General features: G+C 37.5%; 1 protein-coding gene across 16 annotated transcripts in view; it reads left to right on the forward strand.

Annotated features, from left to right (window-relative positions):
- CADPS2 (calcium dependent secretion activator 2) overlaps positions 1–19,707 on the forward strand; it is a 577,723-nt gene that overhangs the window by 436,535 nt on the left and 121,481 nt on the right. For 10 of the 16 annotated variants that reach the window (XM_027539120.1, XM_027539121.1, XM_027539127.1 and 7 more), the window contains 3 exons: positions 5,890–5,953; positions 8,972–9,095; positions 11,177–11,197. In XM_027539120.1, coding sequence (XP_027394921.1) covers positions 5,890–5,953; positions 8,972–9,095; positions 11,177–11,197 — 209 coding nt within the window. The remainder of the gene's footprint in view (positions 1–5,889; positions 5,954–8,971; positions 9,096–11,176; positions 11,198–19,707) is intronic. The other 6 variants (XM_027539134.1, XM_027539125.1, XM_027539133.1 and 3 more) reach the window with 1 other exon arrangement.

Below are 19,707 nucleotides of genomic sequence, written 5' to 3' on the forward strand. Positions count from 1 at the left end.
TGATACTTTGAAAACATGTGCTTCCCATATTCCCTTTCTGGAGAATGAAATTTACCAAGATAAAGGAGAAGACAAAGAGGGAGAATTAAGATGCCTGCAACACGAAATCAATGTGAGAGAGGAAGGAATCTTCATAGTGGTAGCTAGTAGAGGCTCCCAAAGTGGAGTTGGGCCTAGAAAGAAAATAGTTCTGACCAGAGCAGGTCAGAAGATTCTTCAAGTAGGTCAAAGTGACAGACCATGGAGATATTTTAACATGACGAGAGAAGTTGTATTAGACTAAGTATATAAAAACAAAATTAAAAGAGACAAATTTAGCAAAGTATTAATTATAAACAAAATAGTGGCACATAGAAAGTAACCATATTAAATACATCTCAGTTATCTAGGACATTTATGTAATTAACATAGATAGTGAATTTAGATCTAACCCACAGAAATGATGTAACTGCACCAGAAGGGTAGGAGGAACCGAAATTATGTTTAGGATGGTACAAAGTAGTCTTTAAAAAAAGCAACTTTACATCCAAGATGGAATAATGGGATGATATTTACCTTCCACCTGAAACTTTTTTAAAGACAAAATATGTGGGGGGAAAAATGCTTTTCAAGCTAGTAAATATAAGACAATGAATAACAATGATTCCTAAGAGATGGGAGACAATGAAGAGGCCCCTTAATTGCCCTAGCTACATGGACTTCCCTTGTGACTCAGCTGGTGAAGAATCCACCTGCAATGCGGGAGACCTGGGTTCAATCCCTGCGTTGGGAAGATCCCCTGGAGAAGGGGAAGGCTACCCACTCCAGTATTCTGGCCTGGGTCAAAAAGAGTCAGACATGACTGAGCGACTTTCACTTTCACCTGGGCATCCCTGGTGGCTCAGCTGGTAAAGAATCCACCTGCAATGTGGGAGACCTGGGTTTGATCCCTGGGTTGAAAAGATCCCCTGGAAAAGGGAGAGGCTACCTACCTTAGTGGTCATGTATGGATGTGAGAGTTGCACTATAAAGAAAGCTGAGTGCAGAAGAATTGATGCTTTTGAACTGTGGTGTTGGAGAAGACTCTTGAGAGTCCCTTGGACTATGAGGAGATCCAACCAGTCCATCCTAAAGGAGATCAGTCCTGGGTGTTCATTGGAAGGACCGATGTTGAAGCTGAAACTCGAAAAGTTTGGCCACCTGATAAGAAGAGCTGACTCATTGGAAAAGACCTTGACGCTGGGAAAGATTGAGGGCAGGAGGAGAAGGGGACAACAGAGGATGCAGTGGTTGGATGGCATCACTGACTCAATGGACATGGGTTTGGGTGGACTCCAGGAGTTGGTGATGGACAGGGAGGCCTGGAGTGCTGCAGTTCATGGGGTTGCAAAGAGTCGGACACCACTGAGCAACTGAACTGAACTGAACCCACTCTAGTATTCTGGCCTGGAGAATTCCATGGACTGTATAGTCCATGGGGTCACAAAGAGTAGAACACGACCAAGAGACTTTCACTACCAAGTCAGTGTTTCTAGATTATGATCCAGGAAGGAGGAATCTGGGCAGATCCCAGGGACACCCTGACTTGAGAAGACAGAGCTGAGAGTCCAGGAAGTGTAAGGCAGCCAGAGTTTTCAACTCAAAGCTCTAAAGGAAGAGAGTAGACAGACTTGCAACTATTTGCTGAGGGCCCCCCTGGAGTCTTCAGCTAAGTAGTGATCTGTGCATCACTGTGAAGAAACTGTTCGAAGTTGGACAAAGAATTATGGAAAGGATTATAAGGGATTTCTTTACACAGAGCTAGGGCTAGTTTCAGTTTTTAGTATCTAAAATAGAAGCCTAAATCATGAGCATCAGGTAGAATACAGACGATTTTGCCTCAGTAGTGGGAAAAAAATTAGCCCTGGAATAAACACTGTCATGGTCTTTCCTAAGGTTTAAAACCAAGATTCATATAATAAAACTATTTTCAAGTAATTTAACTGCCTTCCAGAACAAAATTCAAGAATATTTAAAGGAATACAAAAGTTTTCAGCCACCAATATGGTAAAGCAACAGTGTCTAACATCCAGTCTAACATTCTCAGCATACAAAGAAATAGTAAAATACAACCAATTAAGAGAATAAATACAAGCAAAAGTGAAACTGACACTGAAGATAGAATTAGTGAACAACAGTATTAAAATAATTATTGTTACCGCATGCCCTATGTTTAAGCTGTTAAAGGCATCATGGGAAACCTACAACTAACATCATACTTAATGGTAGAAAAGGAGAATGTTTTCCACCTTTGTTCATAAGCAAGGCAAGACTATGTACTCAAAAATCAGTAATTAATGTGGTGTAGAGTCCAGTAATAGACTCACATACATATGGTCGGTTGATTTTCAACAAATGTATAAATAATTTGCAAAGTATACTTTATTCAACACATGAAACTGACTATTGGATATCCCAATGTAAAATAAGAACCTGGATCTATAGCTCACACTTGGTCCAAAATTTAATTCAAGATGGATAGACATAGAAAACAAAATCTGTGTCACTGGACCAAGCACAGATGCTTAAATGAAACACCAAAATAATGATTCATAAATGGAAAGATGTTACCTTGAATTTTATCAACATTAAGAACTTTTGATCTTCCAAAGATGCTGTAAGGGAATCTCAGAATGGGAGAAAATATTTATACAATACATATTCCTCAAAAGACTTCTATCAATAATATATAACACTTTTTTTTTTTAAGCTGCACCACATGACTTGCAGAATTTCAGTTCTCTGACCAGGGATTGAACCTAGGCCACAGCAGTAAAGGCCTAGACTCCTCGGTCACCAGGGAACTCCCCATAAATAACTCTTAAAACAATAAGAAATACAACAACCCAATAGAAGGTTGTTTTGACAGATACTTCATTGAAGATGTATGATGGTGAGAAGGCATAAAAATATGCTCAACATCATTACTCTTTAGGGAACTATAACCTAAAGCCACACTGATTGACAGAAATATAAAATGATACAACTCACTTTGTAAGATAGTTTATGATTTTTAAAAAATGAAACACCTAAGGTATGACCCAGCTATTCCACTTTTAGGTACTTCCCCAAGAGAAGTGATGGCATATACCCACAGAAAGACTTTGATATGAATATTTATACCAGCATTTTCATAATAGCCAAATATGGAAACAAGTCAGGTGACCATCAACAAAGAATGGATAAAAAAAAGTATTAGATTACTTCTGAGAAATGAAAAGGAATGAAATGTTGATGCATTGCAATAGCATGAAAGGATATCAAAACAGCTGAGAGAAATCAGACCTAAAAAAGTTCATACTGTATGATTTTTCTTAACGTGGAATTACAGAAAATATAAACTAAATGACAGTAAATGAGCAGTTGCCTGGGCCCCAGGTGTTGGAAGGAAACGTTGGGGGTCATGAATATGAATATTGCATTTGTTGTCATGATGGGTTCACACATGTATGCCATGCATACATATTGTCAAAATTTATCAAATTGAATACTTTATAAATATGTGTAGTTCATTCTATATCACTTATACCTCTAAAATCTATTTTTTTAAGTTAAGTACTTCTCTCTCATTGTGGAAAGTTAGTAGGATAATATCTAAAACTGGAAAATTAAAAATTTGAAATGTTTTCATGTAGGTCAGGGATATGACATTTAAATACCAAAAGAATCAGCTAAGAGTTTAGAACATGTTTTCCTAGAGAAATTACTTGAAAAGTGGGATGGAACTGACAAAAACAGACAGGTTTTTCATAAAAATCCCCTTAGAAGAAGTTTCCTTTTAGGCTATGTGCATATGTAACTTTTATAAAAATAGATACTGTATTTAAATTTTTAATTTAAAATTCAAAGAAAAGAAATAGTTTAATCATTGGGCAGATCTATGCAGGCTCATTTATCTGTGTAATTAATTGACTAAAGTGAAAATCAGGGTGACTTTAATTTATTCAGATTAAGTATTAAACTTGGTTGAATTTTATTTGATAATTGAGTGTTTTTCACTTTGCTTAGCTATTAGAGAGCTATCAAAGTGGTAAAAACCCAAAATATTTATCCTGAAAAGCAGAACAAAATGATTCCCTTCTTTTCAAACTTGTTTTGTGAGGATTAATTAAGCTTCTGTATAGTTATTTTCTGTATTTTATTGATTCAGGATTACTTGTACTCTGTAAATGTGTTAAATTATTTACACATCATGGGCAGCTAATGCTAATTCAGAACATACCCAGTGGGACCTCAGAGCCCTGAAATGCTAAATGTAATCTTCGGATCAGTAACATTCCATTCATAAAATGTGTCACCCACAGGTTAATGGAAATAAACAATAGGAAAGACAATGGGTGGATTATGCAAATATACTGAAAAGATTTTAAGCAGGAGGAGGGGACTACAAGAACCCAATTTGTGTTTTATTTAAACATGGATTAAGGTTTATGGTATACAAAATGACTAAAGCTACTTTCCTAGTTTGCTAATACTCAAAAGAAAAGCACCAGTGGGGTGGGAGTTGGGGGCAGGGAACTCTGTCAAAATAAATTGGTGATATTTTTTATGTATGAGTGGGGCAAAGGGTTAAGAGGATGCAGAGAGGCAAGATTAAATGAAGGAAAATTTTAACAGTAAATGAAATGATGCACAGTATTCTAAAGAGAAATGTGAGTGGCTAGATTTATATGACACTCATTTGCACTTATCTGACACCAATGAAAGTTTCACAAAACTAAAACCTAATCTGAATATAAATTCAACTACTGCTTTGTGAGGAATCAGTCTTTCCGTGTAAAATTTGGGATCAGTAAAAGAAATTGAGTTTAAACTATGTGTGCTTTGGAGGGAAACCTCTTCAAATTACAGTGTGAAAAATAATCATTCCCATGATAATTATGCCTTAGAAAATATGTCTACTGAGCCCTTGGGTAATGAATGGCAAAAGACATGGAAATGGGTAAACTTTCCAAGTTATTAGTTTGAAGGTGTCTAAGTCAGAGCAAAATGGTGCCACAATAGCCCAGCTGCCTCAAGCACTTGATCTTGAGGCAGGGCAGTGGGGAGGGGCGCGGGGGTGGGTGGATGAGTGGAAGAGATCAAGGAAGGAGGCGCTCCTGCAGGATGAAATGGCTGACATTCTGTGCTCTCTAAGTGGAAAGTGACCCTAAGAGGGACCCCTTGTAAAAAGCAGTAAACCTGCCCCTACCATGTGGCAGCTGACTTATGAGGAGCCCACGCACCCTCCCAGCTCCGACCCTCATTTCAGAATATCCACGTGGCCTGCCCTCCAGTTATCCATGTGTATGAGGATTACATGGGACTAGAAATACTTTGGATAAATGACTTCTGGCAAAAGAGCTGCAGAAGGTGGGAGGGGTGGGGTGGGGGGACGATGCAGTGACATCAGCGAAGACTGGTAAATACGAGGAAAGGTGGGGAGCTGGGACCTTGCTTCCCACAGAAGTTAGATATGTGGTGTGGGTTTCCATCTTAAAATCACACATAAATACACGAGGAAGTGGGGGAAATCATTTTATTTTATCACAGAGTTTGAATAACGGAACTTAAACAAGAAATTAGAAGGAAATGCATTTTAAGTTTCCTTTATAGGACCTTAGGGATTCCGCTTTGATTACCATATTTTTCAATGTACCTGTATCACCGAAACTTGAGAATCTTTTTCATCACAGTTTATACCTTTACCGTTTTAAGACATTTAAATCATGGGACTATATAAATTTCAGCAGTTAAAAATTTCCTGCATGGGTCAGTGCCCTTTTAACCGTGTTTTACTGTTGTCCAATAATGCCAAGTAATCGAAAAGGGCATTATTAAGCATTTTTGGATATTACATGTTTGACTCTTTTGTTCCTCCTTTTTTAAAAGATACTGTTTTCCCTTTGGACGACCTGAGGGTGCGCTGAAAGCTACACTTTCATTACTTGAAAGGGTATGTTTGAACATGACTCTGTAAGTACTATTTGCCTTCTCAAAGGCTGTATAGTTCCTGAACTAGGCCGCGGGCCCCATTCCTTAGGAGTGTGATATCTTCTAGGTTTGTTGCGTTTTATCAGTTTATCACTTTTTCTTACTACATTCAAATTCTTCTATATCCTCCTTTTCTTCTCCAAAACCTTTCTGAAGCCTACACCACTGCCATCCTGAGTTTATAGCATCCTTTTGGTAATATCCATTTTTCCCACCTCTTCCCCCCCCCCCTCAGGAAATATAGTCATTTTTTATTTCAGCTTAATATAATCATCTGTTTCTCAGACTTCACAGTTCTCTTATATTATCCCCCCTTATTTGTACTCCTACCTGTCATATTCCTCATATCTGTAAGAGTTCTCAGCATTTAATATTCACACACATATCATTTCTTTCATTCTCAATTTGTCTCAAAATTTATTTCAATTCAGTTTATGTGTTACTTTGAGTGAATTCACAAATGACAGAAATTGATGATCATAGAAGTCATGAAATTATATATGAAAAGTAAACAGCAAATAAGGCTTTATGTCCATGTTAAAAATCATTTATTAATGGAAGTATATTCTCCACTGCTTTTTTTTTGTGGTAGATTAGGTGAGAAAGGGAAATATCATTTCATCTATCTATAAAACTATTCACATGCTAGTTGGAAACTAGCAGTTGAGTAATGTGGACAAGTTTTATTCCTTATCCATATTAAAAAGTATATCTAGCGATCATCTCTGTCTCATGATTTGATTATTCTAGTCTTGATTTGTTGACTTCAGAGCACTTGTTCTTACTGATTTTTCTGCTCAAGGAATTCCAGGTAATGCATTATTTATTCGCACCTCTCTGAAAAAGCAAAAAGGGGAGACAGTGTTCAGTGATTTAAGCGTTTAGGAGAGGAGAGCTAGAACTGATGACTGAAGTGAGATCTTTGGAATACAGATCAGTGTTTCTATCCATCTCTGTATTATCCTTGATCACTGTGAATATTATTGTCATAATTATTTTACTAGAATGTTTATAATATTAAAAGTTGCATGTAACTCAGACTTTTCATAATTTTCATTTCATCCTATGCATTAAGGTATTGTTGATGAGACAAAAGTCTTTAAAGGCAGCTTTGGTTTTTAGAACGGCATCCCATCCTGGGTACCCAGCGCAGCCTGGCTATGTGCTGGTTTCCATGGCAGAGCTACTGTCCTTCCCCCAGCAGGGAAGAGTTAGTAATAGCAGAGATGCCCTCATGCCCTACACTGACAGGTGGCAGAATGAACAGTGACCTTTATTTCAATTATAGTAACTGATCATGTCTCTTACTGAATTGAGGAAATGGTAAGGGCTATTTCTTCATTTTCATGTCTGTACTTACTGACATCTTAGAAAAATAAAATATGTGTGTGAATTGTTGATACTTACAATGCCTTGAATAAACATGGGGAGGAAGCATGAAACATATGCTATGCCTCCCTTTTGCACTTGCCAGTCCTTTCTCTGTACTTCTCCAGGAAAGGAGATTCAGTTTCCCCACACACACCTCAGACAGTGTCCAGCTTCTAGATACTATGAAATACTGCCTGATTTTAACATTTTAAAGCTGTTACTGTTATTTGAAAGCTTGGCACCATGGGGAAAGTCTAATAGTAAAGTCTAATCTTAAATTTTAGTAGTAATCACATTAAAAAGAATAGTGCCTGTTAATGCTTTAACTGTAGGCAGAAGGATTTTTTTCTGTGTGGTAATAAAGAGTCTAATGTGCAGTTCTAGTTAAAGTGCCGAATATATGTCAGTGTGTTAAAGATCTTTAATATGAGAATATGAAGAAATTTTAATTTGATAGGAAAGGGAAGTTTTAAGTGATAAAATTTGCTGTTTTAAGAAGGAAACCTTGCCTGACAAGATGAAAACGTGTTGTCAAGGGTCACCAGTGCTAGAATAATTGAATGAATTTGAGATTAGAAAATCCTTAGTGCCGAGGCTGGTCAAAATAGAATGATATAATGAAGCATGAAATGGATGTCTTCATGTTCTTTTAATATTTTTTTCAAAGTGAAAAACTGATAGAGTAATAAGAACATTTACAAAAGTATTGTCTTCTTTATGTTAAGATTTTGCTATACCTGTATCTTGTAGAATTTGAATGGAAGCAAAGCAAGAAAAATCACATTACTTATAGGGAAGATAGAGTTTGACTAATTGTATAATTAAAACTTACTGTAAGCAGTTTTTTTTTATCACTAGGAAAGTTTTAAGGAAAACTGTCAAGGAGCCATTATAAAAGTACTTAACTGAGTTATATTTTGAATTCTGTATATAATTGCATTTTCCATTTGCCAACAGTAATACTTGTAAATGGAAAATCTAAAAGTATAATTTAGGAACCCATAATAATAATTTAGGAAAGTAATCAGTTTTTTATTGTTTTTTTTTTTAATTTCAGAAAGCTTCCTTTTGTTTTGACATTTAATAGTCCTTTCATTTCACTAAGACAAAGAAGTCCCCCCCTTCACCTCCCCCAGCCTCCAGCAGATCAAAATAAAGTAAAATTAGTAAGAGTAGAGATCTTGATTTTTGTAGAGTCTGTAAATAATGCTTATTTTAATGGAATTTGTGTTTTCATGTATATTGCTCCAAATATTTAAGGATTTTAAATCAAGGATGTACAAGGTAAACTTTGCACAAGGACAAAAGTTTCGTCCCAAGGACCGTAACCCTCATCTGAAACAGCTGCTCTAGTGGCTTTGTGTTTCCCTGGAGGAAGAGTGACAGTCACACTGAATGGTTGCTTGGCCTATGGGAGTTTTTGATGTCCTTACATGAGGCTTAGACAGGAGGAGCCAAGACTCAGAGGTTACTGCGCAGTTGTGAAGTGCCTACTCATTGCCTCCCCTGAGGTTACCTAGGACCCCTTCCTACTAATAACGTTTAGGACAATTTGTGTACTTGCTTTTCATATTCTATACAGTCTCTGTCTTTCTCTTTTTCTCTCTAGGTTTTAATGAAAGATATTGCCACTCCCATACCAGCAGAAGAGGTGAAAAAAGTGGTCAGAAAATGTCTTGAGAAAGCTGCCTTGATCAATTACACGAGACTCACAGAATACGCCAAAATAGAAGGTCAGTGCAGTGAGCAATTGCTGAAGTGGCCGTGAGAGCCAACAATGCCTATTAACTGCATTTTCTGTGAGAAGTCCTTTCCTTCCCTGAACAAACCTGTGCCATGGCAAAGGGAAATGTCTCATTAAAATCTCAGCTGGTGAACTGAAGAGCTTTTTCCTATTCATTGCTTTAATATGCCTCCTGGGACTCTGCTTGAATGAAAGACCCGGGATTCGTGCTTAAGTTGTCCTTTGTTCTTATTTTGAGTTTTGAAGAAACCAAAACGTGTTTTCATGGGTTGTATTTTTTGACATTACAGTGAGTATGTCTAACATTTAAAGGATGGGCAGTGTATTCATTCTTGGTCTGTAACAGTGTAGTGTTACATAATTTCATTTTCGCTTCTGCAGCATCTCAGAGAAAAGAGGAGACTTGTTGATAATGGTGAGGGCTGAAACAAACTGATAGAATGTTCTTGCAACTTTTAATTGCTTACAATATACTGATGCATTTGAAAGATTAGATCTCTTGAGAGGATTGTGCATTTTTTCTCTTTCTTCAGGTTTTATTCATTAAGGATAATTATTCATTTTCTTCATTAAGGTTTAAGATGCTTAGAAATACATAGATTGAAATTTGTGGAGAAGTCACACAATCAGCTCTTATCTAACCGTCCTTTGACTGATATAATTAAAAGCAATAGAAATGACCTCAGATTCTCTAATTATCATAAAACTAGCTTGTGTAATACACGTAGCTTTAACTTAGGGAAGAAAAAGTTTATGGTGTTAAATAGTTATCTCTAAAAATAAAAAATAATTGTCCATTAGAAAAAATTTTAATGACTTCTAATATAAAAGTGTACTTAATGAATTATAAGTTTATTAGTTGATATTATGATAGATTCATCAAAATTGGGACGGTGAAATAGATGATTATAATTGGCTGTGTTATATCCTTTTTTCTCTCCAAACCTGATCAGGCTTTCTAACGAGCACGTGATAACCAACCTCCTGAGTGATTAACAAAAAAGCCATCCCATCACTATAGCAACCAATATTATATCACGAGAGTAACAACATGAGACCTCCTTAGTTACCAGTTTAACATCATTAATTATGATATCATGTTGTGTTAAAGCAAAAGCGATGAATATTAGATCATTTGGGGAAAGTAGAAACAGATTGGTTTTCACATTTTCAATACTCATCCAAACAATTTTCATGTTTTGGGAATATTTTGGGCTTTGTGAACATGGACTGAAAGAAAATATATATAAATAGAGATACTAAAACTTTCAAGTTTGGCAAAGAGAAAAAACTTGTGGATAACCTAAGCAAACACAATATTGTTTTATCCAAATATTATGAACCTTGTACAAAAAAACTTGTGGAATCCTTTTGGTTTTTACTATTTTAGTTAATATTTTTGACCATTATCTTATCCAACATTGGTCTTAACTATTTTAGTTAATATTTTTGACCATTACCTTATCCAACAATATTGAAAAAATATGCCATGTATTTTTAATTTTATTTCTGTATTTATTTTCTAGTTGTAGAGTCCGTTTTAATATGGACAAATGAAAAACTTGCTTTTATTTATGCAGAACCGTGGGCTTCTTTCATTAATCAGCTAAATAAACACATCAACAATGTGATCAGAAAGAAATGGTTATTCTGAATCACACACAAAAACAAGTCTGTGTTAGAGAACAGCCTAAAATAGGGTCCAGTGGGGTGGGAGCAGGGAATTCTCCCACCTGTTCCTTTCTGGAGTCATCCCTCTCAGAACATTCTAGAAAGGGGATCTTAGAAATCTTGTCAGGTAGGACTGCTGAGCAGTCTCTTTTCAAAAAAAAAAAATGCATGCTTATTAGATAAGGAAAACTTTTATGCTTTTCATTTTCTCCCTTTCCCCTCTTTTTTTTTGTATCTTCAAAAATAGAGTTTTGCTTCATACTTAGGGTGAGACCAAGAACAAACTCAACTTTAAGTTAGAAATTGGAAGTGGGCTGATTTCTTTGCTTTTACGTTATGCAAGTGAGTGACATGGACAGACTTTGCTTTTCTCCTTAATTTTCTTCTCTTATGTTTTAGGCCCAGCAGAAAAGGAAACAGGTAATAAATGTTTGTGCGTGCGTGTGCCGTTATTTCTAACGTGGGGGTGTTATGTTTTGATATGGACGAATAGCTCTTTCCCTTTCAGGGGTCTTGTTTGATCACTTTGAATAAGATACGGAAAAGATTTTGACTTTTGTTGGAGCTATTGCTAATGCTTTGTAGGGAAAATACAGGCCATTTATCTCTGCAGAAGTTCAATACTATTTTTTGATATGAGTTCAAAGCAATACATGTTAGGCTGTATTAATGTTATGCATAAGGTTTTAAGCATGTACACTAATCTTGTTTGGAGCTGTCACCAATATTTGAAGGACTCTTACAACTAGAAAAAAGGACCATCTTCCTTTCATCATTCCCGGAAGATAACCTGAGATTAAAAACATATAATGCTGTTAAATAAAAAGTAAGCTGCTCTTACCTTTGCAAGTTGTTCATCATAGCAGAGGTTATAAAACTCCATCCTCAAGAAATTGCTGGGAAAGAGTTCTTCTCCAGGTCTCTAAGGTTTTTTAAAGGTTTTGTTACTTTTGTGTGTGTGCATACCACTTTTTGCCATTGTAATTAATTTAATTACAGGGTCCATTGTGAGTTCATCCCATCCATCTCTGCTTCAGATTCTTGCAGGCAAGGTCTCTACTGCAATTGTTCACTGTTTTGTCTCCTACACCCAGCCCATGACACAAAGTAGATACTCACTACTTGGAGAGAGACAGAAGGGCCATTAGTTAGTTCCACCTGAAAACAGAGGTGCTTGAGACAAGTGATGGACCTTTCTAATGCTAGTTTTCTCATCTTAGTCAAATTTTGCACGCGGACTTATAGACAAGTTTACTTGGGTTGTTTTTAACTGAAGTTTTCCATTCAGGACACTATTTCATTTTTGTTTTTGCCTACCTTCAATTCTCTTCCAGTATTTGACCTCAGAAAGTGTCAGGAACAAAACACTCAGAGTGAAGAAAAGGGGAAAGAACACACCTACAATGATCGCTGAAGTGCACTTTAGAAAAAAATGAATTCGGAAAAGAATATGAGACTCTCCTCCCTTCTCATGACAGCCCATTGTCAGAGCCACAGTCCCATGCTCTTTAACAAACTTTTTTAAAACCTTTGAGAGCATTTTATCCCCCACATTTCTGTTGAAAATAGTTTTTACATAGTTTGCAGACAAGAAGTCCAGGGTTGTCAGTGGTTTTCCCATTTGCCACAGAGTATACAAGTCAGCCAGCTGGGACTAGAGTCAGGTGTCTTGATCCCCAACCTACAGTGGCTACGCTTCGGCCCCCGTGAAATGAGACGGGGTCACAGTTCGCCTTGGTAAGAATGGAGCAGAGGTAGTTGCCCTACTTGTGAAACTTGCTGTCCCCTGTGCACTCACTTCCACCAGATAAAAGTCAGTCTTCCCTTCACTTGTGTTTAACATCCCTGCCATTTCTCAGCTGTCTAGGCTGCAGACTCTGGGAAAAAGACTTTTTAAAAATTAAATGCTTGCATAGAAAAGAGAAAAAAAATCGGTATAGTCTCAGTAGTTTAAGTGAATGGAAGAGAAAGATACCCTCCATGAAAGACTGTTCTGAAGTAACAGAAGAGAGGTTTTTAAGAAATGTAGTTATATTCTTCTAGTTGCATTGGGTTGCAAGTTAACAGGGTTGCTTAGTAAATGTTCTTGGAGGTACTTTTAACAGTGAGTAAAAATGAGAGTATCAGTTGCATGTGGAGGAGCTTAAAAGCTTGATAAAACTTTGAAATAATACTCTCTTGAGCATTATAATCATTATCCTTAGTTAGTTTGTACGACGCAAAGAATAAAATTCATCCAGGGTTTGTCATCATTTTGTCGTCTATTGACCTGCCTGTTGCCCCAGGGGTTTTTCATTTGTACTGCTTCAATAGTTTCTTAAACTGCTCTTCAAAATAAATATTTTACAGATGAGGCAACTGAGACTTTAGAAAAAGTCAGCAACTTGCATGAGGTCATGCTGCGATTAAAATTCAGCAGACCTGAGATTTGCACCCCTGTTCCTCAGTCACCATAGCCCCCTCCATTCTCTTCCTCTGGCTTCCCTGCCTCCAGGGCTGTCTGATCCAAAGTCATGACATTTTCTGAGAAACCACTCACATGCATCACAAAAGCCAAGGGTTATTTGTACAATCACTTTTTCCAAAAATAATATTTAATAAGAGGAAACAGTTACATGCTAGGCACTATTCTAAGCACTTTACATGGATCCATTTATCCTTTACAACCTCTCTTTACAGTAAATATTACTTTTATTTTAAATATTATTTTTATTACCTTTTAGAAAACAGAAGCAGAGGGGTAATTATCTACGAGCTGGTCTCTGGTCACATAGCCAGTAAGTGGAAGATTAGAACCCACTGTCTACCTATTAAGCTGTCTTCATATTTTCCCTGCGTCTTCCTTCCTCTCCATTTTGCACCTGGTTAAAATGGACATATGAAATGGAACATTGCTGCCCATAGACATACAATGAAAGCCGTATTTGTAACTTAAAATTCTTTGGTAGTTGTATTTAAGAGGTATTTAAAAAAGCAGTGAAATTAATTTTAAGATTATAGGTTATTAACCCAATATATCCAAATATTACCGCACAAAAAATATATTCAGTATACACAGTTATTACAATATTTTACATTCTTTTTTTCCTATGATGTTTTTGAAATCCGGTGGGTCTTTTCCTCTGCCAGCACACCTCCATGAGAAGTAGCTACTCATCCATATCACAGTGACCAGTGGCTGCTGAACTGGACAGCACAGGTCTCTGGTGGAAGGCTAAGAGGACTCCAGAAACTAAATCTTTATTTTCCCTGACACTTCTAAAGTGTCAAATGTTGAATGTAATTAAAATGTGCCACTTCTCTACAACCCCGAATGATTCTCCCTTATTTTTCTTTATAACCCATATGATCTAACACAGAAGAGAGTTATTTCATCCAGCTATTGTCCCAGAATGTTAGCCCCTCCCCGTCAAGGGCAGGGCTTGTGTATTTCAAAACTGCTGTATCTCTAGTGCTGAAAAAAGTGCCTGGTGCATTGTTACTCGATATAAACTTTATTGAATAAATGATTGAGTTTATGGCACAGTGATCAGACTCTACAGTAGAGAGAATATCTGTAAACTAGCAAGCTGGCTTACAAAAGGTCATTCAAACCAACCCCTGAATAGTTAACAGTATAGAGCAAAAACGAACCAGTGATTTAAAATAACAAGATTGGAAAAATTAAACCAGAATTTCATGCCCTTTATTAGGGTGGAGGTTGGGGGAGGCGTGGTGAAGAGGCTTTGGATCACACAAGCCAGAAGTTATAGACAGCAATTGTATTAATTACAGCTAGTAATCTAACCTGTTTCAGTAGTTGTTTCTATAATTTAGAATGATGTTCAGTGTTTGACTCATAATTCTCATCCTTGGGAATTCTTCAAATTTTCCATTGGCAGCACAGATTTGAAGAGAAAAAGGAATTTTACAACTTTATATTAGATGAAATAAAACAGATGAGCCCTCTCTAAATGCCTGCTTTCCTTCTTGGAAATTACTTATATGAGTTTTATGAGAACACATTTGTAATTCATTTGAAGAACCTAAAATTTCTAGAAAGCAATTTTTTGTTGTTGTTGTTTGAGATTTACACTGTTGCAAAATCAGCTAGTTTCCTCTTTGGTTGAATTTTACCCCTAACTTTTTGCATAATAGGATCATTTTTATTGATAATCCAAGGTTGAAAATGATACTGAAACTAGGTTTCTAATTGTGTGTGTTTTTCTAATCCCATGCCTTATTGATGCAAATTAGTTATTTTTAAAGAAGAATCCATTTGTTCTTTAATTCGAGGAATTTTTTTAATGGACAGAAACAACTATAAAATGTCTAATAACCATCTCTGCTTTCTCCTAAAAACTACATAACATTTTGTGACTTACAATAAAAGAGAAGGAAGACCTCTCCTTAGAGCTTGCCTTGACCTGAGATGTTTTACATCAGTTTGGTACCTAAGCTCCTTGTAAATCTCAATACGTGGAGGTGCCCTGAACAGAAGGTAGCATGGAATGAACACGCAGAGGCTTTGTGCAGTGAGGATCTGTCTGGGCCCTTGTTGCCAGGTTCCCGGCTCTAACCCCCTAGTGCTCTCATTTTCAAGGTCTCAGTTGAACAGGAGAGACGTGCTTTCCCAGAGGGCCGCGCTGCTTGCTTTCTTTGAGTGGGGAAGTTGCACTGCAGCTCTCCTTACGTCATTAGGATGTGTTTGCCATCTGGGTGGCATTTTAATTTAGCACTTCATTGTCAAAGTGGAGCAGTAAATAATAAATACATGAAACCAGTAAAGTATCTGCCTGCAGTGCAGGAGCCCCTGGAGATGCAGGTTTGATCACTAGTTGTGAAAGATCCCCTGGAGGAGGGCATGGCAACCCACTCCAGTATTCTTGCCTGGAGAATCCCATGGACAGAGAATCTCCTGGACAGAGGAGTCCATGGTGTCACAAAGAGTCAGACACAACTGAAGCAACTTAGGACGCACGCACATTCTACTTAAGGACATGTGTACAGAAGTAAGTATATAAACTGCAGAGTTGATGAAAATTTTTTTGTTAATGAATAATTTCTTTCTACTATTTCCAGGATAACATAACAGTTTACTATCATCAAAGTTTTTTGAGTTTCTTTACAAATTTAATTTTTAAATTTTTGAAGGATTATGTGTTACCATGAATTCAGGCTAGAATGTCTAAGTAATAGACCTGAAATCTTGCATTCCCATAAACCCTGACAACACTTTTCAAGAGGTAATTTGTGTACTAAAAGAAACAAATGGAAATTCAATTGTTAGTTTCTCAGTCATGTCTGACTCTTTGCAATCCCATCGACTGTAGCCTGCCAGTCTTCTCTGCCCATGAAATTCTACAGGCAAGAATACTGGAGTGGGTTGCTACTTCCTTCTCCCGGGGATCTTCCTGACCCAGGAATTGAATCTGGGTTTCCTGCATGCAGGCAGACTTTTTACCATCTGAGCCACCAGGGAAGCCCAAAGTCCTTGCCTTGAAAATAATAAAATTAAAGAATTGAAGAATTTCTGTCCAGCTTTTAGGACAATGTGACTTGGACTCTGGCATCTTGGCCTGCAAGTAAAAACCTCAGTGACCATTTCTACATCTGATAATTTCAAATGATGGTTTAGGGACAAATTGATAGATACAATTTCTGACTCTAAAACAGAATGACCTGTTGTCATTTTCTTTAAAATATTTGAGAAAATCATATAAATCTATAAAGTTTTTTTTTTTTTTTTTGAGCTACCCTGATTTAGTATCACTGATTATCTAGATAGGGATCAAATTAAAATTCATTTTTGCACTATATATAAGGAAAAGCTGTGAGAATTTTTCAGGTAGTCAATAAAATATTTAAATTAACTAAGAAGATAATTGTTTTCTGATAGCTATAAATTACTTTGATTCTATCAGCTAGGATGATACAATTGAAATGTTAATTTTAAACTATTTTTATCAGTATGTCCTTGTCAATATATTGATGTCTTTCACAACTCCTTGCCACACCATTAACCTTATTCTATATGATGCATGTACAGAAGGTATTAAGACCATATTCTTTTTTAAGTATTATGCAAATAATATAAGTTCATTTTGACTATTTGCACATCTGATCTGGAATAAATGAGGATTTCTAGTATGTTTATTTGCCCCAACTTTTCTCTCGCACCAACTCACTAGGCACTCAAGATAAGCAATATAAAATTTGCGTTCATGTCAGTTAGCCAACTGATGACAATGTTGGCAGATTCGTTCCATATATCCAAAGCCAGTTTGGGAACATAACAGGCAGGAGTTGCAGGGATTATTGACTAGAAGAGGCAAGTGAAGGCAAAGCTTTAATGTTCTGTGTGTATCTTCCCTCAGCTTAGGACAGAGTACAAGTGTGTGGTACAGTTGCTCATTAGCTCTCTGTACACTCAGGTCACTAACCAACTAAGTGAAAAGTCAAATGAAGACATGAGGTGCACCCCTGTATGCCAGTGGCAGCATGATGGCAGTGCTTTCAACACTCCTGGGACCTCTGCACCCACTGTTTATCCACAGCTTTAGTTACCAAAGGACAAGGGTTCTGACAAAGCATGGAGACATTTCTTTTCAACTTTTTATTTTATATTGGAATACTGAAGCTGAAACTCCAATACTTTGGCCACCTGAAGCGAAGAACTGATTCATTTGAAAAGACCCTGGTGCTGGGAATGATTGAAGGTGGGAGGAGAAGGGGACGACAGAGGATGAGATGGTTGGATGGCATCACCAACTCAATGGACATGAGTTTGAGTAAACTCTGGGATTTGGTGATGGACAGAGAGGACTGGTGTGCTCCAGTCCATGGGGTTGCAAAGAGTTGGACACAATTGAGCGACTGAACTGAACAGCTAGTTAGCAATGTTGTAATAGTTTCAGGAGGACAGCAAAGGGTCTCAGCCATGCACATACATATGTCCATTCTCCCCCAAACTCCCCTCCCATTCAGGCTGCCATGCAACATTGAGCAGAGTTCTCTGTGCTATACAGTAGGTCCTTGTTGGTTATCCTTTTTGAATATAGCAGTGTGTACATTTCCATCCCAAATTCCCCAACTACCTCTTTTCCCCATTCTTCCCCCCCTGGCAACCATAAGTTTGTTCCCTAAGTCTGTGAGTCTGTTTTTGTTTTGTAAATAAGTTCATTGTATCATTTCTTTTTAGATTCTAAATATAAGGGATGTCATAGGATATTTCTCTTTCTCTGTCTGACTTCCTTCACTCAGCATGACAATCTCTAGGTCCATCATGGAGACATTTCAGGACACTTAGCCCTGTCTCCTCTAAAATTAGTCCTGGGTCTGCATTCCTCTAATGTCCTTTCTGATTGACCTTCATTTAGTTCTGGGAAAGCATTAGTATGTTTTGCTCCATCTAGAGCAACTGTTGGCTGCACTGTCATGCTACCCTCTGCTTTTGGCTTCTGTCCTTTATATTGGGGTTAATATTGCCAGTGCTGAATGACTTGTCATGCCATAAAGTCTTTTGTGACCTAAGTGAGCAGAACTTTTCCTTGATCATCAGTCTCTTTGTCAATGTGTCATCCATCTTTTTTTCAGTTATCATTTTATTCTGTTTTAAGTGTGAATTGCGATAGATAAGGACAGTTTCAGAGACAGTCATAGTGTATTCCATATATAAAAGAATGAAAACCTGAGTCAATCATGAACAATGTTCTCTTTCCAGATTAGGCTATCATAGGAACATGACCCTAAGTCTCAATGACACCTAAATTTAAGATTTTTTAAGGGCAGTACCTTTTAGTCTTATAAAGGGCATAGCAAGCCTCAGCTTTCTAGCTCTGTAGCTGCAAACTTCCTGTTACTCACACCCACTTGTCTCTTCTCTTCCGCATCATCAGGGGATGAGATGAGTTATCTTCTCTTCAAGGCCAACTCATCCACCTGTGATGTTGACCCCATTTCTACCTACCCCTTTCCGGAGGTATTTTGTTCCATCATATAGCCCTTCTTTTTCCTGTGGCTTGTACCTCTGTCTTCTTTTACATTATTTACCTTCCTTTTATAACATTGGTATCTCCCTAAAAAAACACCTTATCTTGAGCTCTGCCTCCTTTCAGCTGCCATCCAAAGAGCAGGGTATAATCTCACCTTCATTTCACTCACTTTCATTCCACTTTGTCCAAAGAAGTTTCACTCTACTTGGCCCAAAGAAGATTGCCTTGCAGTCTCACCAGTTTGTCTGGTGGGGAATTAGTTACTCTAGTCTGGTGTATGGCTGTTCAGAAGGAGAGAGGGAGGGAGGGAAACTTTTAAATTCTGCTCCGGCCTCCCGCCACATTGCCTTGAGACATCCAATGCCTTACCTCTTGTCATTGGGATTGGTAGCAGTAGGTCAGGGGGCCAAGATCTGCAGTATTATCAGGACAAGGGCTCAGCTGTGCTTCAGTGAGAGCTTGATGAAAACAGGAAAGAGCTGAGCCACCCGCACTCATCCCTTCACTCTTCTGCATCCCAACCCTCTAGCCTGGTGAACACTGGAGTGGGTTGCCATTTCCTTCTCCAATGAACTAAAGCTAAGGAGACTTTTAACCAAGTGCTGTTGCTTTAAATCTAACAAATCAATGGTGAATCCCTATCCATAGTTGCCTGATGGATTAGCATGAAAGGGAATCTATCAGTATTGGTTCTGTGTTGCCTGAGACTCTCTACTCCAAAGACTAAGATTCTCCCCTTTCAAAGTCCCTGCAAAGGGCACAGGCCCACCCATCACCCCATTCTGTGTACTTCCAAATGACCTTGAGCTCTCAATCCAAAATTACTGGACCCCTAAGGAGTGCAGCTCTTAGTAAAGACAATAAGTAATATGTATTATCTGGAACTGGTGGAGGAAGAATTTAAACTGAGCATAATATTCTCAAAGCAATACAGGAAGATGCTTAGCAATATGATGC

This window comes from Bos indicus x Bos taurus, chromosome 4 (genome assembly GCF_003369695.1).
Source record: "Bos indicus x Bos taurus breed Angus x Brahman F1 hybrid chromosome 4, Bos_hybrid_MaternalHap_v2.0, whole genome shotgun sequence".
NCBI lineage: Eukaryota > Metazoa > Chordata > Mammalia > Artiodactyla > Bovidae > Bos > Bos indicus x Bos taurus.